The sequence below is a fragment of the Salvelinus fontinalis genome, chromosome 5 (assembly GCF_029448725.1).
Source record: "Salvelinus fontinalis isolate EN_2023a chromosome 5, ASM2944872v1, whole genome shotgun sequence".
NCBI lineage: Eukaryota > Metazoa > Chordata > Actinopteri > Salmoniformes > Salmonidae > Salvelinus > Salvelinus fontinalis.
The window spans coordinates 66,193,733-66,209,865 of NC_074669.1; the positions used below are offsets into that span (position 1 = coordinate 66,193,733).

A 16,133-nucleotide genomic window follows, 5' to 3' on the forward strand; every position below is an offset into this window, starting at 1 on the left:
CATACAATAATAATATATATATATACACACAATAACACCATACAATAATAATATATATACAAAAACATACAATAATATATATATATACACAATAACATACACTACATGACCAAAAGTATGTCCAACATCGTCCAACATCTCATTCCAAAATCATTGGCATTAATATGGAGTTGGCCCCCCCTTTGCTGATATAACAGACTCTTCTGGGAAGGCTTTCCACTAGTTGTTGGAATATTGCAGCAGGACCTGCCTCCATTCAGCCACAAGAGCATTAGTGAGGTCGGGCACTGATGTTGAGCGATTAGGCCTGGCTCGCAGTCGGCGTTCCAATTCATCCCAAAGGTGTTCGATGGGGTTGAGGTCAGGGTTCTGTGCAGGCCAGTCAAGTTCTTCCACACGGATCTTGACAAACCATTCCTCATCTTATCAATCAACATAGACAGGGTTCTAAATCCTGTAGCTCCCCAATGAGATAGGGTGCAGGCCAGGCAGCAGGCTGTTAGTCAGCCTGCCAGCTTAGTGGAGTCTGCCACTAGCATAGTCAGTGTAGGCAGCTCAGCTATCCCCATTGAGACCGTGTCTGTGCCTCGATCTAGGTTGGGCAAAACTAAACATGGCGGTGTTAGCCTTAGCAATCTCACTGGAATAAAGACCTCCTCCATTCCTGTCATTATTGAAAGAGATTGTGATATATCACATATCAAAGTAGGGCTACGTAATGTTAGATCCCTCACTTCCAAGGCAGTTGTAGTCAGCATTTCACTGTAAGGTGAACACCTGTTGTATTCAGCATTTCACTGTAAGGTGAACACCTGTTGTATTCAGCATTTCACTGTAAGGTCTACACCTGTTGTATTCAGCATTTCACTGTGAGGTCTACTACACCTGTTGTATTCAGCATTTCACTGTGAGGTCTACTACACCTGTTGTATTCAGCATTTCACTGTGAGGTCTACTACACCTGTTGTATTCAGCATTTCACTGTGAGGTCTACTACACCTGCTGTATTCAGCATTTCACTGTGAGGTCTACTACACCTGTTGTATTCAGCATTTCACTGTGAGGTCTACTACACCTGCTGTATTCAGCATTTCACTGTGAGGTCTACTACACCTGTTGTATTCAGCATTTCACTGTAAGGTCTACTACACCTGTTGTATTCAGCATTTCACTGTGAGGTCTACTACACCTGTTGTATTCAGCATTTCACTGTAAGGTCAACTACACCTGTTGTATTCAGCATTTCACTGTAAGGTCTACTACACCTGTTGTATTCAGCATTTCACTGTGAGGTCTACTACACCTGTTGTATTCAGCATTTCACTGTGAGGTCTACTACACCTGTTGTATTCAGCATTTCACTGTAAGGTCTACTACACCTGTTGTATTCAGCATTTCACTGTAAGGTCTACTACACCTGTTGTATTCAGCATTTCACTGTAAGGTCTACTACACCTGTTGTATTCAGCATTTCACTGTGAGGTCTACTACACCTGTTGTATTCAGCATTTCACAGTAAGGTCTACACCTGTTGTATTCAGCATTTCACTGTAAGGTCTACTACACCTGTTTTATTCAGCATTTCACTGTGAGGTCTACTACACCTGTTGTATTCAGCATTTCACTGTAAGGTCTACTACACCTGTTGTATTCAGCATTTCACTGTCAGGTCTACTACACCTGTTGTATTCAGCATTTCACTGTAAGGTCTACTACACCTGTTGTATTCAGCATTTCACTGTGAGGTCTACTACACCTGTTGTATTCAGCATTTCACAGTAAGGTCTACTACACCTGTTGTATTCAGCATTTCACTGTAAGGTCTACTACACCTGTTGTATTCAGCATTTCACTGTAAGGTCTACTACACCTGTTGTATTCAGCATTTCACTGTGAGGTCTACTACACCTGTTGTATTCAGCATTTCACAGTAAGGTCTACACCTGTTGTATTCAGCATTTCACTGTAAGGTCTACTACACCTGTTTTATTCAGCATTTCACTGTGAGGTCTACTACACCTGTTGTATTCAGCATTTCACTGTAAGGTCTACTACACCTGTTGTATTCAGCATTTCACTGTGAGGTCTACTACACCTGTTGTATTCAGCATTTCACTATGAGGTCTACTACACCTGTTGTATTCAGCATTTCACTGTGAGGTCTACTACACCTGTTGTATTCAGCAGTTCACTGTCAGGTCTACTACACCTGTTGTATTCAGCATTTCACTGTAAGGTCTACTACACCTGTTGTATTCAGCATTTCACTGTGAGGTCTACTACACCTGTTGTATTCAGCATTTCACTGTGAGGTCTACTACACCTGTTATATTCAGCATTTCACTGTGAGGTCTACTACACCTGTTGTATTCAGCATTTCACTGTGAGGTCTACACCTATTGTATTCGGCGCACGTGACAAATAACATTAGATTTGATTTGAATAACTGATCATAACCTTGATGTGATTGGCCTGACTGAAACATGGCTCCAGCTTGATTAATTTCCTGGTTACACTAGCGACCATGTCCGTTGTGCATCATGCAAAGGTGGAGGTGTTGCTAACATTTACGACAACAAATGTCAATTTACAATAAAAAAAGACTTGAGTTTTCATCTTTTTAGGTTCTATTCATGAAATCTAAATCAATTTTTAAAGCTATTGTTTACAGGTGTCACGTCTACTCCCACTCTGTCGCTCAATATTGCTGGCTTATTAACCACCAGTCCTGGCAACCCATCATTACGCACACCTGGCAACCCTCATTACACACAGCTGCGCCCCATCATTTCACCTGGACTTCATCACTACCCTGATTACTTCCCCTTTGCTTCTACACCTGCATTGCTTGCTGTTTGGGGTTTTAGGCTGGGTTTCTGTACAGCACTTTGTGACATCAGCTGATGTAAGAAGGGCTATATAAATACATTTGATTTGATTTATCTAGCACTCTTCAGCATTACTCATCAGGCAGTATTGGCTTTGTTATCATGTCCAGACGCGTCTCTTATTTTGTATTCTCTACATGTTCATATTAAACTCACCAACTGCACCTGCTTCCTGACACCCTGCGTCTTCGTTACAACAGGCTTCCTGGGCTGTATACAGCCTCACTGAGTTCCCTGAATTCCTATTGGAATTTGTAGTCATGGCAGATAATATTCATATTTTTGGTGACTTCAATATTAACATTGAAATGTCCACAGACCTGCTCCAAAAGGCTTTCGGAGCCATCATCGATTCAGTGGGTTTTGTCCAACATGTCTCCGGACCTACGCATTGCCACAGTCATCCCCTTGATCTAGTTTTGTCCAGTGGAATAAATATTGTGGATCTAGAGTAAATGTTTTTCCTCATAATCCTGGACTATCGGACCACCATTTTATTACTTTTGCAATCACAACAAATAATTTACTCAGACCCCAACCAAGGATTATCAAAAGCCGTGCTATAAATTATCAGACAACCCACAGATTCCTAGATGTCCTTCCAGACTCCCTCCACCTACCCAAGGATGTCGGAGTACAAAAATCTGTTAACCACCTGAGTATCTAAATGTAACCTTGCGTAATACCCTAGATGCAGTCACACCCATAAAAATGTAAAACATTTGTCACCAGAAATGAGCTTCCTGCTATACAGAAAATACCCGAGCCCTGAAGCTTCCTGGAAATCGGAAAGGAAATAGCACTCCACCAAACTGGAAGTCGTCCGACTAGCTTGGGAAGACAGTACCGTGCAGTATCAAAGAGCCCTCATTGTGGCTCGATCAGCCTATTTTTCCAACATAATTTAGGAGAATCATAACAATCCAACATTTATTTTGGATACTGAAAAGTATCAACAAAAAAAGCAAATAATTTCACTTCAGTTGTGATAAATTCATGAACTTCTTCGACAAAAAAAAACTAAATACTATCCTTAGAAAGAAAATTACGGACTCCTCTTTCAATCTGCTTATTTCTCCAAAGCTCAGCTGTCCTGAGTCTGCACAGAACTGCCAGGACCTAGGATCAATGGAGACACTCAAGTTTTTTAAATCCTGCATCTCTTCACATATTTACGAAAATAGTAATGGTCTTTAAACCTTCCAGCTGCATACTGGACCCGATTCCAACTAAACTACTGAAAGAGCTGCTTCCTGTGCTTGGCCCTCCTATGTTGAACATAATAAACGGCTCCCTAACCTCCAGATGTGTACCAAACTCACTAAAAGTGGCAGTAATAAAGCTTCTCTTGAAAAAGCCAAACCTTGACCTGAAAAATGTTAAAAATTATCGGCCTATATCGAATCTTCCATTCCTCTCAATATTTTTTTGAAAAAGCTATTGTGCAGCAACTTACTGCCTTCCTGAAGACAAATAATAACGAAATGCTTCAGTCTAGACTGCACTCGTGAAGGTGGTAAATTACCTTTTAATTGCGTCAGACCAAGGCTTTGCATCTGACCTTAGTGCTGCTTTTGACACCATTGATCAACAAATCCTAATTGGTAAACAAACAAGTTCTGGTTTAGATTGTATCCGTTGGAAAGATTACAGTCATCTGACAAATCAACTGTGCGTTTCGGTGTTCCTCAAGGTTCTGTTTTAGGACCACTACTGTTTTCACTATATATATATATATTCTGCCTCTTGGTGATGTCATTCAGAAACACAATGTTAACTTTCACTGCTATGTGGACGACACACAGGTGTACATTTCAATGAACATGGTGAAGCGCCAAAATTGCCGTCCCTGGAAGCTTGTGTTTCAGACATAAGGAAGTGGATTTCAACAAATGTTCTACTTTTGAAATCAGACAAACCAGAGATGCTAGTTCTAGGTCCCAAGAAACAAAGAGATCTGCTGTTGGATCTGACAATTAATCTTGATGGTGGTACAGTCATCTCAAATAAAACTGAAGGACCGCGGTGTTACTCTGGACCCTGATATCTCCTTTGACGAACATATCAAGACTGTTTCAAGGGCAGTTTTTCCATCTTCGTAACATTGCAAAAGTCTGAGACTTTTTGTCCAATAATGATGCAGAAAAGCTAATCCATGCTTTTGTCACTTCTAGATTAGACTACTGCCATGCTCTACTCTCTGGCTACCCAGATAAAGCACTAAATAAACTTCAGTTAGTGCTAAATACGGCTGCTTGAATCTTGACTAGATCATATTACTCCAGTGCTAGCCTCTACCCTGACTTCCTGTTAAGGATAGGGCTGATTTCAAGGTTTTACTGCTAACCTACAAAGCACTACATGGACTTGCTCCTACCTATCTCTCCGATTTGGTCCTGCTGTACATACCTACACGTACGCTATGGTCACAAGATGCAGGACTCCTTATTGTCCCGAGAATTTCTAAGCAAACAGCTGGAGGCAGGGCTTTCTACTATAGAGCTACATATGGAATGGTCTGCCTACCCATGTGAGAGACGCAGACTTGGTCTTGACCTTAAAGTCTTTACTGAACAATCATCTCTTCAGTAGGTCCTATGAGTGCAGTCTGGGCCAGGGGTGCGAAGGTGAACAACAATGCACTGGAAGGACGAACCGCCCTTGCTGTCTCTGCCTGGTCGGCTCCCCTCTCTCCACTGTGATTCTCTGCCTCTGACCCTATTACGTGGGCTGAGTCACTGGCTTACTAGTGCTCTTCCATGCCATCCCTAGGAGGGGTGCGTCACATTGTGTCAGGCTTTGATGTGCTCGATTTGAGTGGGTTGAGTCACTGATGTGATCTTTCTGTCCGGTCTTGCCCCCCCTTGGGCTAGCGTTCCACATATCCCAAAGAGGTTAACTAACCTCCAAACGAGCTTCAATGCCATACAACACTCCTTCTGTGGCTATTAAAACCTAATGCATGCTTTTCAACCGTTCGCTGCCCGCCCGACTAGCATCACTACTCTGGACGGTTCTGACCTAAAAAGGTGGACAACAACAAATACCTAGGTGTCTGGCTAGACTGTAAACTCTTCTTCCAGACTCATAGCAAACATCTCCAATCCAAAATCAAATCTAGAATCGGCTTTCTATTTCGCAACAAAGCCTCCTTCACTCATGCTGGCAAACTTACCCTAGTAAAACTGAGCATCCTACCGATTCTCGACTTCGGCGATGTCATCTAGAAAATAGCTTCCAACACTCTACTCAGCAAATTGGATGTAGTCTATCACAGTGCCGTTTTTTTCCCCAAAGCGCCTTATACCACCACCGTGACCTGTTCTAGTCGGCTGGCCATCGATACATATTCATCGCAAGACCGACTGGCTCCAGGTCATCTATAAGTCTATGCTAGGTTAAGCTCCGCCTTATCTCAGTTCACTGGTCACGATAGCAAAACCCACCGGTAGCACGCGCTCCAGCAGGTATATCTCACTGGTCATCCCCAAAGCCAACACCTCATTTGGCCGCCTTTCCTTCCAGTTCTCTGATGCCAATGACTGGAACAAATTGCAAAAATCGCTGAAGCTGGATGGAGACTTCTATTTCCCTCTAACTTTAAACATCAGCTATCTGAGCAGCTAACCGATTGCTGCAGCTGTTACATAGTCCATCTGTAAATAGCCCACCCAATCTACCTACCTCATCCCCATATTGTTTTTATTTACTTTCTGCTCTTTTGCACACCAGTATTTCTACTTGCACATCATCATCTGCTCATCTATCACTCCAGTGTTAATTTGCTAAATTGTAATTACTTCGCTACTATGGCCTATTTATTGCCTTACCTCCTCACGCCATAGAAACTCAACAGAAAGGGGATGTAGCTCAGTGGTAGAGTGCATGCTTCGCATGTATGAGGTCCTGGGTTCAATCCCCAGCTTCCCCATTTTTAATTGTTGCATTGACACAACTCCTACAGAATGTTGAAGTTCTAAGCAGGAAACAGAGATGTGCTAAATAATTTGGTTTTGTAATCTGAAGAATATGCGTTCTATCCCTGGTCGTACATTTATAGAACAGAAGTGGCATGTTTGCCAACTTTTATGGCATCATTTTCAAAAACTGAAGTTCATGTGTTCGATCCCTGTCCGTGCCTTTATTAAGAATTGCTGCTATCATTTCATTGTAGTTTCAATGGAGTGGTGTATATAAAAAGTACATTGTATTAATATTGCTTTTTATCTGCAAATGAAATGGGATGAAAGCTCAGAGGGGGAGTGCATGCTATTTATGTATGAGGTCCTCGGTTCAATCCCAAGATTCTCCACTGAGATTATTTGTGTGCCAAATTCACATTTACACAACTACTACTACCTCCTCACGACATTTGCAAACACTATGTATAGACATAGTTTTTTTTCTACTATTATGTAATTGACTGTACGCTTGTTTATTCCATGTGTAACTCTGTTGTTATTTGTGTTGCGCTGCTTTGCTTTATCTTGGCCAGGTCGCAGTTGTAAATGAGAACTTGTTCTCAACTAGCCACCTGGTTAAATAAAGGAGAAATAATGCAAAAAAAAATACTGTCTTGACCTCAATGCTCGGCTTTGAAAAGCCAACTGACATTTACTCCTGATGTGCTGACCTGTTGCACCCTCTACAACCACTGATATTTCTTTAACCCTGCTGGTCACCTACGAATGTTTGAACATCTTAAAAAACAATCTGGCCTTAATGACCATGCACTCTTATAACGCAGTACAGAGAAGAGGACTGGCCACCCCTCAGAGCCTGGTTCCTCTCTACCCAGTACATCCAGAAGAGGACTGGCCACCCCTCAGAGCCTGGTTCCTCTCTACCCAGTACATCCAGAAGAGGACTGGCCACCCCTCAGAGCCTGGTTCCTCTGGTCTACCCAGTACATCCAGAAGAGGACTGGCCACCCCTCAGAGCCTGGTTCCTCTCTACCCAGTACATCCAGAAGAGGACTGGCCACCCCTCAGAGCCTGGTTCCTCTCTACCCAGTACATCCAGAAGAGGACTGGCCACCCCTCAGAGCCTGGTTCCTCTCTACCCAGTACATCCAGAAGAGGACTGGCCACCCCTCAGAGCCTGGTTCCTCTCTACCCAGTACATCCAGAAGAGGACTGGCCACCCCTCAGAGCCTGGTTCCTCTCTACCCAGTACATCCAGCAGAGGACTGGCCACCCCTCAGAGCCTGGTTCCTCTCTACCCAGTACATCCAGAAGAGGACTGGCCACCCCTCAGAGCCTGGTTCCTCTGGTCTACCCAGTACATCCAGAAGAGGACTGGCCACCCCTCAGAGCCTGGTTCCTCTCTACCCAGTACATCCAGAAGAGGACTGGCCACCCCTCAGAGCCTGGTTCCTCTCTACCCAGTACATCCAGAAGAGGACTGGCCACCCCTCAGAGCCTGGTTCCTCTGGTCTACCCAGTACATCCAGAAGAGGACTGGCCACCCCTCAGAGCCTGGTTCCTCTCTACCCAGTACATCCAGAAGAGGACTGGCCACCCCTCAGAGCCTGGTTCCTCTCTACCCAGTACATCCAGAAGAGGACTGGCCACCCCTCAGAGCCTGGTTCCTCTCTACCCAGTACATCCAGAAGAGGACTGGCCACCCCTCAGAGCCTGGTTCCTCTCTACCCAGTACATCCAGAAGAGGACTGGCCACCCCTCAGAGCCTGGTTCCTCTCTACCCAGTACATCCAGCAGAGGACTGGCCACCCCTCAGAGCCTGGTTCCTCTCTACCCAGTACATCCAGAAGAGGACTGGCCACCCCTCAGAGCCTGGTTCCTCTCTACCCAGTACAGCCAGAAGAGGACTGGCCACCCCTCAGAGCCTGGTTCCTCTCTACCCAGTACATCCAGAAGAGGACTGGCCACCCCTCAGAGCCTGGTTCCTCTCTACCCAGTACATCCAGAAGAGGACTGGCCACCCCTCAGAGCCTGGTTCCTCTCTACCCAGTACATCCAGAAGAGGACTGGCCACCCCTCAGAGCCTGGTTCCTCTCTACCCAGTACAGCCAGAAGAGGACTGGCCACCCCTCAGAGCCTGGTTCCTCTCTACCCAGTACAGCCAGTAGAGGACTGGTCACCCCTCAGAGCCTGGTTCCTCTAAGTTTCTTCTTAGGTTCCTGCCTTTCTAGGGAGTTGCCACCGTGCTTCTACACCTGCATTGCTGTTTGGTGTTTTAGGCTGGGTTTCTGTTTAAGCACTTTGTGACATCTGCTGATGTAAAAAGGGCTTTTTAAATACATTTGATTGATGACTGTATGGACCTCGCTTTGTGCACGGAGGCATTGTTATGCTGTAGCATTAAGATTTCCCTTCACCAGAAATAAGGGGCCCGAACCATGAAAAACAGCCCCAGAACATTTTTCCTCCTCCACCAAACTTTAGTTGGCACTGTACATTGGGGCAGATAGCATCCTCCTGGCATCCGCCAAACCCAGATTTGTCGGACTGCCAGATGGAAAAAAAGGGATTCGTCATTCCAGAGAACGTGTTTGCGCTGCTCCAGAGTCCAATGGCGGCGAGCTTTACATTGCGCTTGGTAATCTTAGGCTTGTGTGTGGCTGCTCGGCAATGGAAATCCACTTCATATACAGACGAACAGTTATTGTGCTGACATTGCTTCTTGAGGCAGCTTGGAACTCGGTAGTGAGTGTTGCAACTGAGGACAGATGATATTTAAGTGCTACGTTGAAAGTCACTGAGCTCTTCAGTAAGGCCATTTTACTGTCAATGTTTTCCTATGGAGATTGTATGGCTGTGTGCTCGATTTTATAAACCTGTCAGCAACGGGTGTGGCTGAAATAGACGAATCCACTAATTTGAAGGGGTGTACTTTGAATATATAGTGTAATGCCAATTTCTCCAAAACGACATTGTAAGCGGGTTATGGTAGAGAAATTAGCATTCGATACTCTGGCAACTGTTCTGGTGGACATTTCTGCAGTCAGCATGTCAAAGTTTTAAGTTCCTTGGCGTACACATCATGGACTATCTGAAATGGTCCACCAACACAGACAGTGTGGCGAAGAAAGCGCAACAGTGCCTCTTCAACCTCAGGAGGCTGAAGAAATGTGTCTTGTCACCTAAAACCCTCAAATTTTTACAGATGCACAATCGAGAGCATCCTGTCACGCTGCATCACTGCCTGGTACGGAAACTGCACCGCCCACAACCGCAGGGCTCTCCAGAGGGTGGTGCGGTCTGCACAACGCATCACCGAGGTCAAACTACCTGCCCTCCAGGACACCTACAGCACCCAATGTCACAGGAAGGTCAAAAAGATCATCAAGGACAACAACCACTCGAGTCACTGCCTGTTCACCCCTGGCAAAGGGCAAAGGGTGGCTACTTTGAAGAATCTCAAATATAAAATATATTTAGATTTGTTTAGCATTGTTTTGGTTACTACATGATTCCATATGTGTTATTTCATAGTGTTGATGTCTTCCCTATTATTCTACAATGTATAAAATAGTAAAAATAAAGAAAAACCCTGGAATGAGTAGGCGTGTCCAAACCTTTGACCGGTACAGTAGATACACACACTGAGTGTACAAAACATTAGGAACACCTGCTCTTTCAACAACATAGACTGACCAGAAGAATCCAGGTGAAAGCTATGATCCATTATTGATGTTACCTCTTAAATCCACTTCAATCAGTGTAGATGAAGGAGAGGAGACAGATTAAAGAACGGTTTATAAACCTTGAGACAACTGAGACATGGATTGGATGCATTATTCAAACCTTGTCTCTGATTTTCAAATTTAAGTCAGGACTGAGACTGGACCACCCAGGAACACTCAACACCTATTGGAAAGCCATTCTGGTGTGTCTTTGGCATAAAGATGTTATTAGTATTGTGGCATTATATTATGGGTATGCTTGTCATCAGGGGAGTTATGGGTATGCTTGTCATCAGGGACTGGGGAGTTATGGGTATGCTTGTCATCAGGGGAGTTATGGGTATGCTTGTCATCAGGGACTGGGGAGTTATGGGTATGCTTGTCATCAGGGACTGGGGAGTTATGGGTATGCTTGTCATCAGGGGAGTTATGTGTATGCTTGTCATCAGGGACTGGGGAGTTATGGGTATGCTTGTCATCAGGGACTGGGGAGTTGTGGGTATGCTTGTCATCAGGGACTGGGGAGTTATGGGTATGCTTGTCATCAGGGACTGGGGAGTTATGGGTATGCTTGTCATCGGGGAGTTATGGGTATGCTTGTCATCAGGGACTGGGGAGTTATGGGTATGCTTGTCATCAAGGACTGGGGAGTTATGGGTATGCTTGTCATCAGGGACTGGGGAGTTATGGGTATGCTTGTCATCAGGGACTGGGGAGTTATGGGTATGCTTGTCATCGGGGAGTTATGGGTATGCTTGTCATCAGGGACTGGGGAGTTATGGGTATGCTTGTCATCAGGGACTGGGGAGTTATGGGTATGCTTGTCACCAGGGACTGGGGAGTTATGGGTTTGCTTGTCACCAGGGACTGGGGAGTTATGGGTATGCTTGTCATCAGTGACTGGGGAGTTATGGATATGCTTGTCATCAGGGACTGGGGAGTTATGGGTATGCTTGTCATCAGGGACTGGGGAGTTATGGGTATGCTTGTCACCAGGGACTGGGGAGTTATGGGTATGCTTGTCATCGGGGAGTTATGGGTATGCTTGTCATCAGGGACTGGGGAGTTATGGGTATGCTTGTCATCAGGGACTGGGGAGTTATGGGTATGCTTGTCACCAGGGACTGGGGAGTTATGGGTATGCTTGTCACCAGGGACTGGGGAGTTATGGGTATGCTTGTCACCAGGGACTGGGGAGTTATGGGTATGCTTGTCATCGGGGACTGGGGAGTTATGGGTATGCTTGTCATCAGGGACTGGGGAGTTATGGGTATGCTTGTCATCAGGGACTGGGGAGTTATGGGTATGCTTGTCATCAGGGGAGTTATGGGTATGCTTGTCATCAGGGGAGTTATGGGTATGCTTGTCATCAGGGACTGGGGAGTTATGGGTATGCTTGTCATCAGGGGAGTTATGGGTATGCTTGTCATCAGTGACTGGGGAGTTATGGGTATGCTTGTCATCTGGGACTGGGGAGTTATGGGTATGCTTGTCATCAGGGACTGGGGAGTTATGGGTATGCTTGTCATCAGGGGAGTTATGGGTATGCTTGTCATCAGGGGAGTTATGGGTATGCTTGTCATCAGGGACTGGGGAGTTATGGGTATGCTTGTCATCAGGGACTGGGGAGTTATGGGTATGCTTGTCACCAGGGACTGGGGAGTTATGGGTATGCTTGTCACCAGGGACTGGGGAGTTATGGGTATGCTTGTCATCGGGGAGTTATGGGTATGCTTGTCATCAGGGACTGGGGAGTTATGGGTATGCTTGTCATCAGGGACTGGGGAGTTATGGGTATGCTTGTCATCAGGGACTGGGGAGTTATGGGTATGCTTGTCATCAGGGACTGGAGGAGTTATGGGTATGCTTGTCATCAGGGACTGGGGAGTTATGGGTATGCTTGTCATCAGGGGAGTTATGGGTATGCTTGTCACCAGGGACTGGGGAGTTATGGGTATGTTTGTCATCAGGGACTGGGGAGTTATGGGTATGCTTGTCACCAGGGACTGGGGAGTTATGGGTATGCTTGTCATCAGGGGAGTTATGGGTATGCTTGTCATCAGGGACTGGGGAGTTATGGGTATGCTTGTCATCGGGGACTGGGGAGTTATGGGTATGCTTGTCATCAGGGGAGTTATGGTTATGCTTGTCATCAGGGACTGGGGAGTTATGGGTATGCTTGTCATCAGGGACAGGGGAGTTATGGGGATGCTTGTCATCAGGGACTGGGGAGTTATGGGTATGCTTGTCATCAGGGACTGGGGAGTTATGGGTATGCTTGTCATCAGGGGAGTTATGGGTATGCTTGTCATCAGGGACTGGGGAGTTATGGGTATGCTTGTCATCAGGGGAGTTGTGGGTATGCTTGTCATCAGGGGAGTTATGGGTATGCTTGTCATCAGGGACTGGGGAGTTATGGGTATGCTTGTCATCAGGGACTGGGGAGTTATGGGTATGCTTGTCATCAGGGGAGTTATGGGTATGCTTGTCACCAGGGACTGGGGAGTTATGGGTATGCTTGTCATCAGGGACTGGGGAGTTGTGGGTATGCTTGTCATCAGTGACTGGGGAGTTATGGGTATGCTTGTCATCAGGGACTGGGGAGTTATGGGTATGCTTGTCATCAGGGACTGGGGAGTTATGGGTATGCTTGTCATCAGGGACTGGGGAGTTATGGGTATGCTTGTCATCAGGGACTGGGGAGTTATGGGTATGCTTGTCATCAGGGGAGTTATCAGAAATATGAAAGGAGCCGAGGTAAGAAGTTAGAGGACAACCCACCGTAGTCGTCTGAAAACCGATTACTGGGATAAAGTCATATTTTTCAGTGGGACAATTACACAAATGTTTATGCCAATGTATGGATGTGGTGCTGACGAACGACCAGGCCAATTCCAAAGGCCTTGCAGTTGGAAGACCATACCAATACAGATCTACTCGCCCATCGACATGACAACAGTAGAGATGAAAAGACATGACACAACCCAGCCACTCCCCCTTTCCCAACCTACTTCAGATCACAACATAACCCTCCAGAGGGCCATTAAATGGCAGAACATCCACTTCAAACATTCTGTCCAGGACAGGATGGCACCGTAACAGCAGGGGCCCGCCAAATGGCTCGCCCTGCTCTAAAAGGACACCAAAAACCCTGCTGTTTGGGAGAAATCATTACATAAGGCTGTGAGGCAAGAAGTCCACTGATGCAAGCTGTGATCATTGTGTGCTGTAGACATTTGAAATGATATTGTGCATTCTCCCCATTGTGAATAACTTCTCTGTATTTCAAGGAGAACATGTCATGTTTTGTGTCATTGTGTAGGGAATCATACCCACATTCTCCCCTATGTAGGGAACATTATGCCCTGAACAATGACCCACCTTTCCCGGTTGGACAAACGATATATCCATCAATAACGGAACAATATTCAATTCCCTAAGGAAAGAGACTCTCCTCCTGGGGCTGCGTGACCTCCTGCTAAGAGAGACCATGGAATGTTTCAGCCAATCAGGTAGGGAGACTCAGTGTAACAGTTTAGCTTCCGTTCCTCTCCTTGCCCCTACCCGGGCTCGAACCAGGGACCCTCTGCACACATCAACAACTGACACCCACGAAGCATCGTTACCCATCGCTCCACAAAAGCCACGGCCCTTGCAGAGCAAGGGGAAACACTACTTCAAGGTCTCAGAGCGAGTGACGTCACCGATTGAAACGCTATTAGCACGCACCACTGCTAACTAGCTAGCCATTTCACATCGGTTACACTCACCCCTCCCAAAATGATTTAGGCTTGCATTAACAAAGGGGTTGAATACTTAACTCAGAGACAAGGTTTGACCATTGCTGTCCATTAATGATTCCCAACCAAAAATGTATATCACTGGTGGTGCAGCCAACTACATTAACAACACTATATAAATATATATCACTGGTGTTGCAGCCACCTACAATAACAACACTATATAAATATATATCACTGGTGTTGCAGCCACCTACAATAACAACACTATATAAATATATATCACTGGTGGTGCAGCCAACTACAATAACAACACTATATAAATATATATCACTGGTGGTGTAACCAACTACAATAACAACACTATATAAATATATATCACTGGTGGTGCAGCCGAATACAATAACAACACTATATAAATATATATCACTGGTGGTGCAGCCAACTACAATAACAACACTATATAAATATATATCACTGGTGGTGCAGCCATCTACAATAACAACACTATATAAATATATATCACTGGTGGTGCAGCCATCTACAATAACAACACTATATAAATATATATCACTGGTGGTGTAACCAACTACAATAACAACACTATATAAATATATATCACTGGTGGTGTAACCAACTACAATAACAACACTATATAAATATATATCACTGGTGGTGCGGCCAACTACAATAACAACACTATATAAATACATATCACTGGTGGTGCAGCCAACTACAATAACAACACTATATAAATATATATCACTGGTGGTGTAACCAACTACAATAACAACACTATATAAATATATATCACTGGTGGTGCAGCCATCTACAATAACAACACTATATAAATATATATCACTGGTGGTGTAACCAACTACAATAACAACACTATATAAATATATATCACTGGTGGTGTAACCAACTATAATAACAACACTATATAAATATATATCACTGGTGGTGTAACCAACTACAATAACAACACTATATAAATATATATCACTGGTGGTGCAGCCAACTACAATAACAACACTATATAAATATATATCACTGGTGGTGCAGCCAACTACAATAACAACACTATATAAATATATATCACTGGTGGTGCAGCCAACTACAATAACAACACTATATAAATATATATCCCTGGTGGTGCAGCCATCTACAATAACAACACTATATAAATATATATCACTGGTGGTGTAACCATCTACAATAACAACACTATATAAATATATATCACTGGTGGTGCAGCCATCTACAATAACAACACTATATAAATATATATCACTGGTGGTGTAACCAACTACAATAACAACACTATATAAATATATATCACTGGTGGTGTAACCAACTACATTAACAACACTATATAAATATATATCACTGGTGGTGCAGCCAACTACAATAACAACACTATATAAATATATATCACTGGTGGTGCAGCCAACTACAATAACAACACTATATAAATACATATCACTGGTGGTGCAGCCAACTACAATAACAACACTATATAAATATATATCACTGGTGGTGTAACCAACTACAATAACAACACTATATAAATATATATCACTGGTGGTGCAGCCATCTACAATAACAACACTATATAAATATATATCACTGGTGGTGTAACCAACTACAATAACAACACTATATAAATATATATCACTGGTGGTGTAACCAACTATAATAACAACACTATATAAATATATATCACTGGTGGTGTAACCAACTACAATAACAACACTATATAAATATATATCACTGGTGGTGCAGCCAACTACAATAACAACACTATATAAATATATATCACTGGTGGTGCAGCCAACTACAATAACAACACTATAT

General features: G+C 44.2%; 2 protein-coding genes and 1 non-coding gene across 4 annotated transcripts in view; 1 reads left to right on the plus strand and 2 right to left on the minus strand.

Moving 5' to 3' along the window:
• Positions 1 to 16,133, minus strand: part of LOC129856055 (glycine receptor subunit beta-like) — a gene marked incomplete at its 5' end in the record, with an annotated part of 61,874 nt that overhangs the window by 16,974 nt on the left and 28,767 nt on the right. The window lies entirely within an intron of this gene.
• LOC129856053 (uncharacterized) lies at positions 2 to 14,850 on the minus strand. Of its 2 annotated transcripts, XM_055924187.1 has the most exons (3): positions 7,248 to 14,850; positions 1,114 to 6,718; positions 2 to 777 (listed from the first exon to the last, which is right to left on the minus strand). In XM_055924187.1, exon 1 carries the CDS (start codon positions 13,257 to 13,259, stop codon positions 11,559 to 11,561), a length of 1,701 nt encoding a protein of 566 aa, XP_055780162.1. In that variant the 5' UTR covers positions 13,260 to 14,850; the 3' UTR covers positions 2 to 777; positions 1,114 to 6,718; positions 7,248 to 11,558. The 2 variants fall into 2 exon arrangements, with proteins under 2 accessions (XP_055780162.1, XP_055780163.1); XM_055924188.1 differs by having other exon boundaries at positions 1,114 to 14,848.
• trnaa-cgc (transfer RNA alanine (anticodon CGC)) lies at positions 6,748 to 6,819 on the plus strand. The gene has a single exon. It is a non-coding gene; the product is annotated as a tRNA-Ala (tRNA).